General features: G+C 36.9%; 1 protein-coding gene across 1 annotated transcript; it reads left to right on the top strand.

The window, feature by feature from the left end:
• Nucleotides 1-2,706: 2,706 nt before the first annotated feature.
• Nucleotides 2,707-11,417, top strand: OLR1 (oxidized low density lipoprotein receptor 1). The gene is made up of 6 exons (XM_082666643.1): nucleotides 2,707-2,785; nucleotides 4,561-4,662; nucleotides 6,203-6,445; nucleotides 9,884-10,023; nucleotides 10,319-10,434; nucleotides 10,700-11,417. The coding sequence occupies exons 1-6, from the start codon at nucleotides 2,710-2,712 to the stop codon at nucleotides 10,842-10,844; spliced, it is 822 nt and encodes a 273-aa protein (XP_082522769.1). The 5' UTR covers nucleotides 2,707-2,709; the 3' UTR covers nucleotides 10,845-11,417.
• The last annotated feature ends 1,861 nt before the right edge of the window (nucleotides 11,418-13,278 follow it).

Below are 13,278 nucleotides of genomic sequence, written 5' to 3'. Positions count from 1 at the left end.
GATCTGGCATAATTGAAAGAACAGTGAACTGAGTTCTTGTCTAGCATCAGGTAGAAAAGAGATATTCAGTAAACCACTTAAATTTGGGGGACTTTAGTTCAACTTTCTCAAAATAAAAGAATTGAGATAGATTTTTCTTCGATTTCTCTGTAGTTTAAAAATCCAGTTTATGCTGGTGATGTCTTCACAATTAAGAATCTCGTGTTAACTGTCAACCGTCTGTAGACTATTGGCACAATTAGTATGGTACGCTAGGGTGGTAGAAAAGAATGAGATTTCCTTAATAGAAGGGGATCTATCCTTACTTTTAAAGGGCTTATAATTTAGTTGAAGAAATGGAATAACATTAATGAAGTTGAAAATCAATACAGGGCATGTTAGAGTACATAAAATGAGGGGAGAAAAAGAAACTGATGATGACAATCCAACCTGTAGGTGCTAAGGTGAGAGGATTTTTTAAAGAAAAAAAAAATTGTGTGTGAAGGAAGTATAGGACTTGTAGAGCTCACCACCAAGTCCTGGACTGTTAGGGAGATTCCTGTGAGTGTTGACCCAAAGGACAACGGACGATTATGCCCTCCTGGGTCTCATGGGTGAAGTGTGGAGGTGAATATCAGAGATCTGGGCGATCTAGCTCAATCTTAGGCCTTCTGTAAGGAATGTATTTCTTTCTGGTCTTGTGTCTTTCTTTGGGTAATTTTTTTTTTTTTGCGTTACGCGGGCCTCTCACTGTTGTGGCCTCTCCCGTTGTGGAGTACATGCTCCGGACGCGCAGGCTCAACGGCCATGGCTCACGGGCCCAGCCGCTCCGCGGCATGTGGGATCTTCCTGGACCAGAGCACGAACCCGTGTCCCCTGCATCGGCAGGTGGACTCTCAACCACTGCGCCACCAGGGAAGCCCCTTTCTTTGGGTATTTTAACTACATACTCACATGCATCCTTCTGAGATACTTCTTCCTATAAAAAGCTATGAGGATGTGATGGGCTCACAAGAAATATGTGTCATGTCCATTTCCTCAACAAGGGTACCTATATGTCTCATCTTAATCCACTAGAATATTGATGGCATCTGAAATAGCGTCGCTGTGGGAAATGATAAAGTGTCCACTTCACTGTGGTATCATTTCAGTATTTATTAATCATCATTAAAATAATTTCCTGAGATCCTATTTATGTGAAAGTCCCCATGGCAAATGCAGTTATGTATCTAATCTTGCTTCCTGGCACTCACAATCAAGGGAGGTGGTGTGGGGCTTGAGGGATAAAGGTAAGTAACATTGATTTGTTACAAGCTGATTGGACTAGGATATATTTGCGAGTTGCTGAGCCTCCTTTGTGATCTGTCTCATAGAGTAGCACTTTAAATGATCAACTATTTTCAGTTTGGCCTCAGATACCCTGCACAGAAAAGGGGAATAAAAAAAATTTAGGGAGGAGGAGAGAAACGGAATCCTAGTTAGGCTTTCATTTTGGTGAAAAATTACTGGTGAAAACTATTCATTTTCCTAATAGTTTCCTAGATTTTGTTTATTTACATATTTTTCTCCAATCTTTTATGTATTCCCTTCTTTTTATTTTTCTCCTGGTATAGTTTAAAGCAAATACTAGCTATCATATCATTTTTGCCCATAAATACTTCAGAAGACATCTCTAATAGATAAGGATTTTTTTTTAAAAGCATGTATAACTGCAACAAGATTTTTTTTCTGGTTATGAGGTTGTGAGGGAAAAATAGGTGAGAATTCTATCAATGAATACATATAGTATCTTTACTGGGTTCCCATAGAAGTCTTTGTGACTCAAGGCAGACATATAAAATGTGTTCTTTGATGAGCAATCCCACTGTGTTGAGTATTACTACTGCTAATATTAATAACTACCATTTATTGATTTCTTATTATGTTTGAAGTACAAAGCTTAGCATTTTCACCCAATATCTCATTTGGACACCTATAGCAGCATTATCAACAGTATCAAGTGGACATTATAATGTCCTAATGTATAGCCAAAGACATTCCCCAAGATTAGAGACCAAGGGAATAGCAAAGGAAGGATATGAAACAATCTCCATCTGGCCCCAAAGTTCTCTCTGCTGCTATGTTATACGCCATTGTATGAAATAGCACTCCTAACTAAGTTCTAAAATTGCCTAGGTTATCATGGCTAGAGAGATAAGAGTCATAAGTGATTAATCCCCAAATTCCTAAGTCTATAGCTGATGAAAAAAAGTCAGAATTAAAAAGGAAAATGCGAGACGTATGAAAGACTCAGTATAGAGATAGTCTGCTACAGTGAAATAAACAAATATGGATATTGGCATCAAGTAATCTGGTCTAATGCACACTCTTCCACAAATTTACTGTGAATTACCCTTTTAAATTTCAGTTTCCATATCTGCAGCGTGGGTGCAAATTCCTCTCCTCTAATGCTCATGGAAAATACAGTTTTCCCTTTCATAAATTACTTAGTGAAATATCCTGAAACACTATCAGAATCACCACTTTCCCCTCCTGCAATAGACATAACCCAAGAATTTGCGTCATCCAAGTTCCCAGTATGAAGCAAAGCCTCTCCTTCCTCCTACCAATGACTGAGTCATTCTACTAGATATCAGTAGCTATTTAAACACTCCAGCAGCAGCTCACACATTTTTACTTTGTAGAAGTCCTCGGCTGCTTCACTCTCTCATTCTTGGAATAAATTTGGAAATGACTTTTGCTGACCTGAAGAGCCAGAGTATGAAGGGTCAACTGGATCAGAAACCAAATGGAGAGAGAGACAAAGGTACTAGGGGTGGATAAATATGTACAGGGACAGAATTAGGTTAGAAATGTAAACTAACTGAATAGAGGATTAGAAGACTACAACACCTGAATGTGGGAAAATATGAAAGAGTTAATAGCACTTACTTAAAGGAAAAACAAGTCAGATGTAATGGTGATAACGAAGATGATGCTGACGAATAAACTAACTTGGTATGAATGATGCTGTAGTAGAGGGTGATAACTAACTTTTATTGAACATTTGCTATAGGCTATTTTCTATGATATTCACTTTACATGCATTATTTCTCTAAATCTTCACACCTTGAGATTAGGACTAATCTTATCTCCCTTTTACAGAGGACTAACTAGGGACTGGGAGGATTAACTAAATTACCCAGTTTTATGTGGCTAGTAAGTGGTAGAGCTAGGATTGATCTATAAGACGGAATGAACATTGACCAGAGAGAAACGTTGATTGAAAGATTTACTCAGATATTTGCCTCCAAGGCTAGGATTGGGCAATTATTTGCAAGACACGTAACTGTCTTCAACTTCTTTTCTGCCAAGTTGCTATACACATTTCTGGGAACTTAATAACTTTTGAATCAGAGAATAAACCACATTGCTTCCTGTCAAAATTTCTATTTTGTTTGGGTCATCTGTAGAGTCTATTAGGAGTGCTTCTGACACGTGAGAACTCTGTGAATATATTTGACCACTGATTGATTGGAATCATCATACCTTCATGCTGGAAGTTTTGTGATGTGACGTTCTAAGTCACATAGCTACTGACAATTGGATTAAAGACCTATATTTGGATCTTAACATTTGTGTGATCTTAGGCAAGTCACTGAATGGTCAGTTTCCTTGTTTGCATATAGAGGATAACATTATCAGTGTCTTATTTGTTTATCTAACAAGGTGAGGAGTCCAAATCCATTACATGAAATGTTTTCCCACTGAACCAGTAATATCTGTGCTTCTTAAGTGGTGGACCTCATAATAAGATATTCGTACACCTGTGAGCTACATGATTGATTTATTTTTATAATAATGGTGAATTTTTCTCTTGTAACAAGAAGGCCACAGCTGGTGTGAGTATACGACATGATGTTAATATGAATCAAGGGAATATTGAGATTTCATTCCTATTTTTCTTTGGTCAATAACCCCAGTTCCAAATAAAAATTGAATGGCACAGAATTATGTATTAGTTCTTTGAGGTTTTCTCAGTTGGCTAACTGACTAAAGGCTTATTTGCTTGATATCTGACATTCGTTTATGGTATGTTACTTATAACTGCGTGTGCGTGTGCACATGCCTGTGTGCGTATGTGCATGTGTTTGCACACGTGTGTGTGCACACGTGCATGCGAGCGTGCGTGTGTGCGTGCACACGTGCGCGTACAGACACATGGTCCCTATTAAAAACATCAGGCTCTCTACCCTGTGGAGGAAGTTAATCTAACCAAGCTGGGCTGAGAGTTTCTTGAAGACTCACTGTGGGGACAGCAGACAAGGCATAAACTTTAGATTCTAGATTTGGAGTCAAATATCTGGTATGGAATCCTGGCTCCTAGAGTTGCTAGCTGCATGACCATAGGTAAATTACTTAAATTCTTTAACTGTACATAGTTTGCATCTGTACATGTGAATAATGAATTATTTGCAAATCCATTGGGAATACTAGAGGTCAGTAATGCAAAGCACCAGGTACAGACAGTACTCAAAGAATTGTTTGATCCCTTGCCTCCATCACTTTTGTCTTTTCTGAATCTATCTTCTGTCACTTTAGGTCTTCGTTTTCTTTCCTCTCGGAGGTGGTACCCTGCTGCTATGGTTCTAGGGATCCTTTGTCTGGGATTACTGGTGACCGTTATATTGCTGATAATCCAATGTAAGTGCTGAAGCCGGGAAAAGACGGAGAACAAAAAATGAGAACTTATAAACATGGTTTATTTGTTGGTTTCATAACAGCTATAAACAGCCTTCATTTAGATACATTTTAGGCAAATTGTTTTAAGAGTGAGTGGGAAGATGAATGGGTATATTGTGCTCTTCCCTCAAATAGATTGAGGCATGGGATGAAGATTATGAATGGTAGGTTTTTGTTTGGTTCTGTTTTCATAACTTCATGGATAAAGCCTATTTAAACCTCAGAATAATGAGGAAGAAAATAATTTGAAGTTACTAATCCACAAGGTCACCCAAGGGACCCAAAAGTAAAAGAAACTTCATTTAGTTCATGCTGAGTTTTAATAGAGATGATTAAATACCAATTTAAAGTTAAGAACCCAGAAATACAGTCTTCATAAAAAAAACATTCAAAACAAAACATTCTTCAAATTTATAATATGGCCATTTAGGAAAGAGGGGATGTTGAGAGGAAAAGAAATGAAAGGAACCATGAAAATGGCTAAGAAAGAAGGAAAATGGCGTTGATTGTCCATCTAATACACCTGTGTATTTAGGTCACAGATCTGAGTTATTCATCTCTAGAATCCTAGGCTCTCTAGAGCCCTAGAATCCAGGTTACTAAGGCCTTTGAAGTGCTAATTTGTTTCTCGGTTGTTTAAGGTCTCAAACAACTTATGTTTTCAATCTATGAACACTTTCAATCTATAAAACTTTTCCTACTGATCTGGGAGAAGAACCCTTGACTCAAAGATAATCATTGGAAGCGTCTTCCTCTGAGGCTTGGACCACTCTGCAACAGGGTCAAATCTGGCTTTCAACCCAAGAGGTCTACTTTGTACTGAACCGTCAACCTTCTAGAACTGAGATATTGGACCCTTAACATTTGCTGCCTGCTTGATTTCACAACTTTCCTTTCATCTCTACCCTTCCTAAAAAAGCAAAACAAAAAAACCAAAACCAAACAAAAAAAATAACAAACTGAAACTGAAAAATATGTTTTCAGACTCTTGTGTTAGCAGCTTAAAAAAATTCCGTGGGAGGGTTTCTCAAAAACGGGGTGAGTGTCACAGTTTTTAACTAAAATCAGGAAATGGGGAAGGGTAGAGAAAGGGCAGAGGAATTAAGACACAACTAGAGTAAGTCATTAATGACAAGTGCTACTAATAGTCACTGAGTCCGGTTTGTGTCTGACTATCTTAGATCGTCTATATTTTATTTATGCCACTCGTATAAGACTTATCCTGTGATTCCTTTTAACTTGTGTGTAACTCTCAACAATGAGTAAAATCCTGTCTTATTTTTTTAAATCACAAGTATCTGTGACATTTCCTCACATTTAAAAAATATTGCATGAATATCAAGTAATTTCCAAATCTGTAATTCCTGAATAAATTTGGGTCATTTTGAAGCAGTTTGTTGTCAAAACAAATGGTTTGATTTAGTTCTTTGATTTCCTCAAAATCCTGTGGAGGAATTTTTACTGGGGTTGGAAATGGAGTCTTAATTCAGTTCTGATTTAGTATCCCAGGTGTCTGATCTAAAGCAACAGCAAGCAAACCTTACTCACCAGGAAGATATCCTGGAGGGACAGATTTCAGCCCAGCACCAGACAGAAAAATCTTCCCAGGAGTCACAAGGGGAACTCAAAGAAATGATAGAAACCCTTGCCCACAAGCTGGATGAAAAATCCAAGAAACTAATGGAACTTCATCACCAGAACCTGAATCTCCAAGAAACTCTGAAAAAAGCAGCAAACTATTCAGGTATGAGGGAGGGAGGGGTGAAGAGAGACTTCTCTGTAAATCTTAACATTTTTTGGAAATATCTCTAGGCACAAAATTGGCATATTGGTATACGTATCCTTTTTTGTTCATCATGTTCTACACCAGAAGTCCTCTCTTTTTGTCATCCTCACCCTATCCCATGCCAAATTCTTGAGTTAATCTGATTCAATCAACCATACTTTTTGGTGGATTTAAGTTTTCCTGCCTCACAAGAGCTTCTCTTTCTTTATAACTTTCTGGTTTTGAGATTTTTCTGGAAGAAATCCCTCACCTTTACCCTTTGCACAGATTCTTCTCTCTTTCCATTCCAATGTATCTTAATCATTGATTTCTTTTCCTAAGGGTCTCCTTTGTCCTGGGGACCCCTTCCTCTTCATTAGCATTATTCTATGGGACTGTTTCTCATAAAGCGTACTACATCCATGTAAACTGAATCAATAGAGGTGAGCTGGCTTGTAAGTGTTAAGTAGATACTTCAAATTAGACAAAGTTATGAGAGACCCAGGAAGTCAATGTATATGAGAAGAACTGAGTTGATCTCAGCTGACTAGGTACACTCAGAATCTAGGAGGCAGATAGAAACATTTATAACATGGAGATAATAATGTGAACTCAATATTACAGAAGTGACCTGTACAGTTAGTATAGTTTTTCTACAACGTATAATTAAATCAGGTATGTGCTTTTAATCATGGGGAGAATTTGAAAGTGTGAAATAGAGTCACTTTCAGTGGTACATTGCTTTCTTGGCATTAGTAACTAGCTGTCACTAATAAACAGAGATTTCTGCAGCTTCTTGCTTGTACAGCTCACCTTAATCTCAACCACGTAGTTTTGTTGAATAAAGATGATAAAGGAACAGTTTATAGGTACCCATCCATTTATTTTATAGAGGAAACCCAGGGAAGTTAAATGATAATAACGATAAGTAGTTTTGTATAAAGTTTTGCAGTTTATAAATCCCTTCAGTATGTACAGGGTTATTTAAATTTCCAAAATTAGCAGACGTTTATAGACAAGCTGATTTTTTAGCAAGTGTCAAACATATATTGAATCTCTTTAAGGAAAGAGCTGTTTAGGACATAAAACCATCTCAAAGAAGGCTTAAAGGAAGGAGGCTAATATATCAAGGACAGGAATGTTTATATAAGCAGACATAGCTACATACCAAAAATGGTTTATTTCACAGGTGGGGCTGTGAAATTAGGCTTGTTTTTATCAGTTGTATGGGAGTAAAATTATGTCAGGATTGTTCAGGCTCGTATCCCAGAGATGCCAAGTGTGGACAACTAATCAAAAATAAAAGGTGATATGTCTCTTGTAGCAGATACACCAAGTAACGTGTTTTCATTCCTTGGCAGTGTCAGATAAAAGCCAATTAGTAGAGATGTCAAATAAAGCACGGCTGTCCATCAAGCAGCTTTGAGAAGATTCTGAAAAACATTAATAATAAAATACTACGCAAAAAAAATTATGCCAGTTTTCTCAAGTTTGAGACAAGTTTTATCTTTCTTACTAACCAGTCTGTGGTCCTCGGTATATGTATGAAGAGGGCAAGACGCTGAGAAATTGGCATATGTGACTTGCTTGAGGTCAGCCAGCTAGAAAGATACAGAGTCTTCAAAGTAACAGACTACATTTTAGCACCTGAATTAGTGGTGGTTCTCAACCCTTCGTGTACAAAATTATCACCTAAGTAGCTTGTTAAAAGTGGCAAGTTCCAGATTTACCCCAAAACCCTGTATCAAAATATCTTGAGGGGGCATCAAGAAATATTTCCGCAGTTAATTCAAACTCAGGAGTTTGAGAGGTAGTGTAATATAGTGATGAAACACACAGATGCTAGCGTTAGACTGCTCGTGTTCAAAGTCCCATTTTCTCTATCTTTCAAATGAAGAAAATTAACCTAACTCTTACATACTGTGGTTATGAGGATTAAATGAGCCAATACATAAAAATGACTGCCAACCATTTTTGGCACATTGGTTAACACAGTGGTTATTGTGTTTGTTAAATAAAAAAATAATAATAATTAAAGGACATACAGGTGGTTTGAATGCCACATTTTAACATTCATCTTTTTCACTTTTTCATGGCTTGGAAAACCTACCTAGACCTTTCTTTTAGTTCAGGAAAACCAATATACTCTTTCCTTTGACACAGTAAGACAGGACTAGGCAAATTAATAAGTTAAGAAGCTTGCATTCTTTGCTTTCAATCCAGGCTTATGTATAGCCTTCCTCATTCACTTTCTTCTTTCATAGTTCAGTCCCTTCTACTTTGTCCTCTCTGATAAAGCCTATTCTTACAAAATTATCTGATGGTTTTATGCCACAATGAAAATTGAAATTAAAATGTTGCCTTGCTCAAGGATTTGAGGTTTTTTTTTTTTTTTTTTTGGTCACAGCATAGAACAAAGGGCTTTTTTCCCCAGTAAAGAGATTCCAAGTGTTAGTAACACACGGAAGGGATGATGATGATGAAGGGGAGAAGAAGGGGGAGGAGAAAGAGGATTTGGGGATCGTTTAAAATATCTGTAAAACACATATCTTGCCTATTGTCTAAGCCCTGAGTTGAGTTTTTTGGACTCTCTGGGAACTTTCTGCTGAAAACTTTCCCCTACTTTCTGAAATCTTATTTAAATTGAGATGCTCTCTTTGCACCAATATATTGTTCTCCCTAGAACAGTTCTGTCCAAAAGAAATACAGTGTGTGCCACATATGCAACATTAAATTTCCTACTAATCACAGTCAACATGAAAAATAAACAGATGAAATTAATTTTAATGACATATTTAACCCAATATACTTGAAATATTATTTTGACACTAATCAGTATAAATATTATTAATGGGATATTTTATATTCTTTTTTTCATAGTACGTTTTCAAAATCAGGGGTATATTTTACACTTACAGAACATCATCTCAATGCAGACCAGCCGTAACTCAAGTACTCAAGAGCCACATAGGGCTACATGTCCAGAATCAGGAGGCACAGTATCTAAACCCAAATCCATCATTCAAAGACCTGAAGTTTTAAAATATATAAGCATATCTTTTTTAGTAGCAGAATACCTATTACATATTCATCCCCCCAACTCTCACTTCCATGATTCCAAACATAATTTTTAAAAAATAGATCAGATTCTAAAATTACATCCCAGCTCAAGCCTTGCTTTTTAACAGTCTTGCTTTTTAATTGAGTTTCTAAAATCAGAATGCTTCATTTCTTTTTTCTCCAGAAAAGGGAGCAATAAAGACTCTAGGCTATTTAGGTATTTGCAGAGTCTGGGTGTAATTCTAATTAAGAAGAGGTGGTAGCATGTGAGAGTCCTGAGAGGTGAATTGATTTAAGAATTGTAGAAATATTTTTACTCAGGCCTAACTCACTAATTAAGTGTATTACATTTCCTAGGTCCTTGTCCCCAAGACTGGCTCTGGCATGAAGAAAACTGTTACCAATTTTCCTCTGGCCCATTTAATTGGGAAAAAAGCCGGGAGAATTGCTTGTCTTTGGACGCCCACATGCTGAAGATTAATAGCTCAGATGATCTGGTGAGTTTTTAATGGATGTGTGTTGGCCTGGAATATTGGTTTACAGGGAAATAGGTCAGGCTAAGGCCCTCCTTGAGAATCAGAATATGTACCTGTTTTCTAGCCTAGGCTGGCCACTGGTTACGTGCATGACCTTGGATGGACAGGTTATGAAGTATCTCTAGGCTCCAGTAGACATTTCTGTAAAGCCATCAGGAGGATGTCTAAGAGCTCTTTGGGTTCTTTCGTTTTGTGAATCTAATTTAAAAAGTCCACATCGACTCTTTCATCAACTCAGAAACATGACTTCCCACAGGAATTCATCCAGCAAGCAATCGCCCATTCCAGTTTCCCATTCTGGATGGGGTTGTCTCTGAAGAAACCCAACTACTCATGGCTCTGGGAGGATGGTTCTCCTTTGATGCCCCACTTGTAAGTTTCCTATTCTTTGCTGAACCTACTAGTGAAGTTACTGCCACATTCCACGCAATGTCCTCTTCTTGCTGGAAAGAAGCTTGGGGAATTTCTGAATCTCTCTCCCCAGCTCTCTCACACAGGGACTTGCCCGTTTACCTATTCAAATCTTCTCTTACATTTTCCTTCTCACGTTTATTGCGGACTTGAAGCTTTAAGACAAGGCTAAGTGCCTGACACAAGGTGGCAGTAAATCTAAATTTGTTTTTCTCCCTGCCTGCAGGTTTAGACTCCAGGGAGCTGCTTTCCAGATGTATTCTTCAGGCACCTGTGCATATATACAAAGGGGAGCTGTTTTTGCTGAAAACTGCATTTTAACTGCATTCAGTATATGTCAGAAGAAGGCAAATCTATTGACAGTACAGTGAATGTGAAGGCTCTGGAAGAAAAGGAGAAGACTTTTGAATTTTCTTCTGAAAATTAAGCTATACTTCGTCACTTAGGTGCAAACCATAAAAGCCCTGAGGACTTCCTGTTACTAGCTAAAGTGCAGAACTCCTTAGCAGAGACTGGGGCCCAGCTGCTTGACACCTTGATAGCAAAAGTTTTAATTCTCTATGTATATCTTTTTTCACCTAGCTTCTTCCAAGCCCCCCGCCAGTCTTCAGTGAAGTCCATTTTCCTGTTTCTAAGAACTTGTTGCCTAACTCAAGGTCACAAAAATTTTTCTGCTATGTTTTCTTCTAGACATTTTATAGTTTCAGATTTTACGTGGAAATCTTTAACTTTTGGGGGGATAATTTGTAAGTCACGTATGGATGTATGGAAGTTCTTTTTCTTTTCCTTTTTGCATGTGGATATTCAATTGCTTCTGCAACATTTGCTGAAAAGACTATTCTTTCTTCACTACATTGCCTTTGCACTTTTGTCAACAATTATGCATACATGTCTGGGTCTATTTCTGGACTCTCTTCTGTTCCATCGATCTATTTGTGTATTCTTTGTGCATAACACCATTACGATATTTTGGATTCGGTAGTTTTATAATATATCTTGAAATCACATGGAGGTAGTTCTTCAATGTTGTTTTGGTTAATCTATGTCTTTGCATTTCCGTCTTAATTTTTGAATTGGCTTGTCAATTTCTAAAAAAACTTTTTGAAATTTTGAATGTGATTTCACTGAATCTATAGATAATTGGGGGAAATTGAATTCTTTAAAATACTGATTTGTTCAACTCATGGATTTTCTTTATGCGATGTTTTGTAATTTTCTCTGTATAGATGTTTCACATATTTTATTAGATTATCATCATGTATTTCACATTTTTTATACTACTGTAGACGGTACTGTTATCATTGTAGTTTTTATTTCCAATGTCCTTTGCTACTGTATAGAATTATAATAGTTTTTTATATTAACCTTATATCCTGAAACCTTGATAAGCTCACTTATTTCTTTTAGTAAGTGTGTGTGTGTGTTTGCGTGTGTGGTGTGTGTATGTATTTCATTGGATTTTCCTCATACATAATCATGTCATCTGCAAATAAAAATATTTTTATTTTTTCCTTTCTGGATGATTTTTATTTCTTTTCCTTGCCTGATTTCATAGACTAGAACCTCCAGTAGAATATTGAATAAAAATGGTGAGAGTGCAAATCCTTATTTTGTTCTTGATCTTGGGAATAAGTCAATGTCATACCATTAACTAAGGTGTTAAGTGTATATTTTTCATAGATGAATATTATCAGTTTGAGAAATTTTCCTTTTGTTCTTAGAATACTGAGAGGTTTTATCAGAAATGGGTATTGATTCGTCTAATTCTTTTCCTATATCTGTTGAGATGATCATATCGTTTTTCTTTTCTCTTTTTAGTTTAACATGATGAATTAACTTAAGTAGTTATAGAAGTTTAAGCCAGCTTTCGATTCTCGAGCTGTATTATCATTTTAATATATCACTGGATTAGATCTGCTAAAATTTGGCTTAGAATTTTTGCAACTACGTTTATGAACGACATTTCTATGTAATTTTCTTTTCATGTAACAGCTTTGTCTGGTTTAGGTTTCAGAGTAGTACTCCTTTATGCCAATTTTCTGGAAGATTTTGTGTAGAATTGGTATGATTTGTTCATTCAATATTTGAAGCAATTTGCCATTGAAGTCATCTGGGCATGGAGTTTTCTGTGTTTCACAAGATTTTTAATTATTTACTGTTAAATTTGCCCAAGTAGTGACCATTTTGGGTGCTCTTCATCTCTGTTTTAGATCCACATTACATCACGTGATATTTTAAGTTTTCTTAAAGGACTTTCTTTATCATTCCCTATAGTGAAGGTCTGCTTGTGAGGAAATCTTTCTTCTTTTCCATCAAGTTTGAAAAAATTTAAGCTGCTAGGCTATTACCTCTTCAAATGTTTTTTTCTGCCCCACCTCCCGGTACCCCCTCACTCCACCTCTTTTCCCTCCCCCCCCCCCGGCCCCTATGCACACACACACTGTTGAGGGACTCCAGTTATGTGAATACTGGGCTGCCACAGTGCCCTAATGCTTCTTTCTTTCTTGCTCTCTTCCCTCCCTCCCTCCTTGTCCTTGTTCTTTCCTTTCCCTTTAAAATTATTATCTCTCAGTGTTTCATTTTTGTTAGTTTCTATTGTTATAAAATCAAGTCCATGAATCTTTTCTACTGAGTGTCTATCATTAATATCACACAGCGTATTTTTCATCCCACACTTTGTAGTTCTCATCTCTAGAAGTGTGCTTTAAAAACAAATCCTCCATGTCTCTATGTAGCTTTTTAAATCTACGAACATACGAAGAACATATTAACTATTTTAATGTCTGTGCCTTCTAATTCTGACCT

Source organism: Grampus griseus (assembly GCF_964374135.1).
Source record: "Grampus griseus genome assembly, chromosome: 11".
Taxonomy (NCBI): Eukaryota; Metazoa; Chordata; class Mammalia; order Artiodactyla; family Delphinidae; genus Grampus; species Grampus griseus.
Note: the sequence above shows the minus strand (reverse complement) of the source record. Positions and strands in the feature narration are given on the sequence as shown.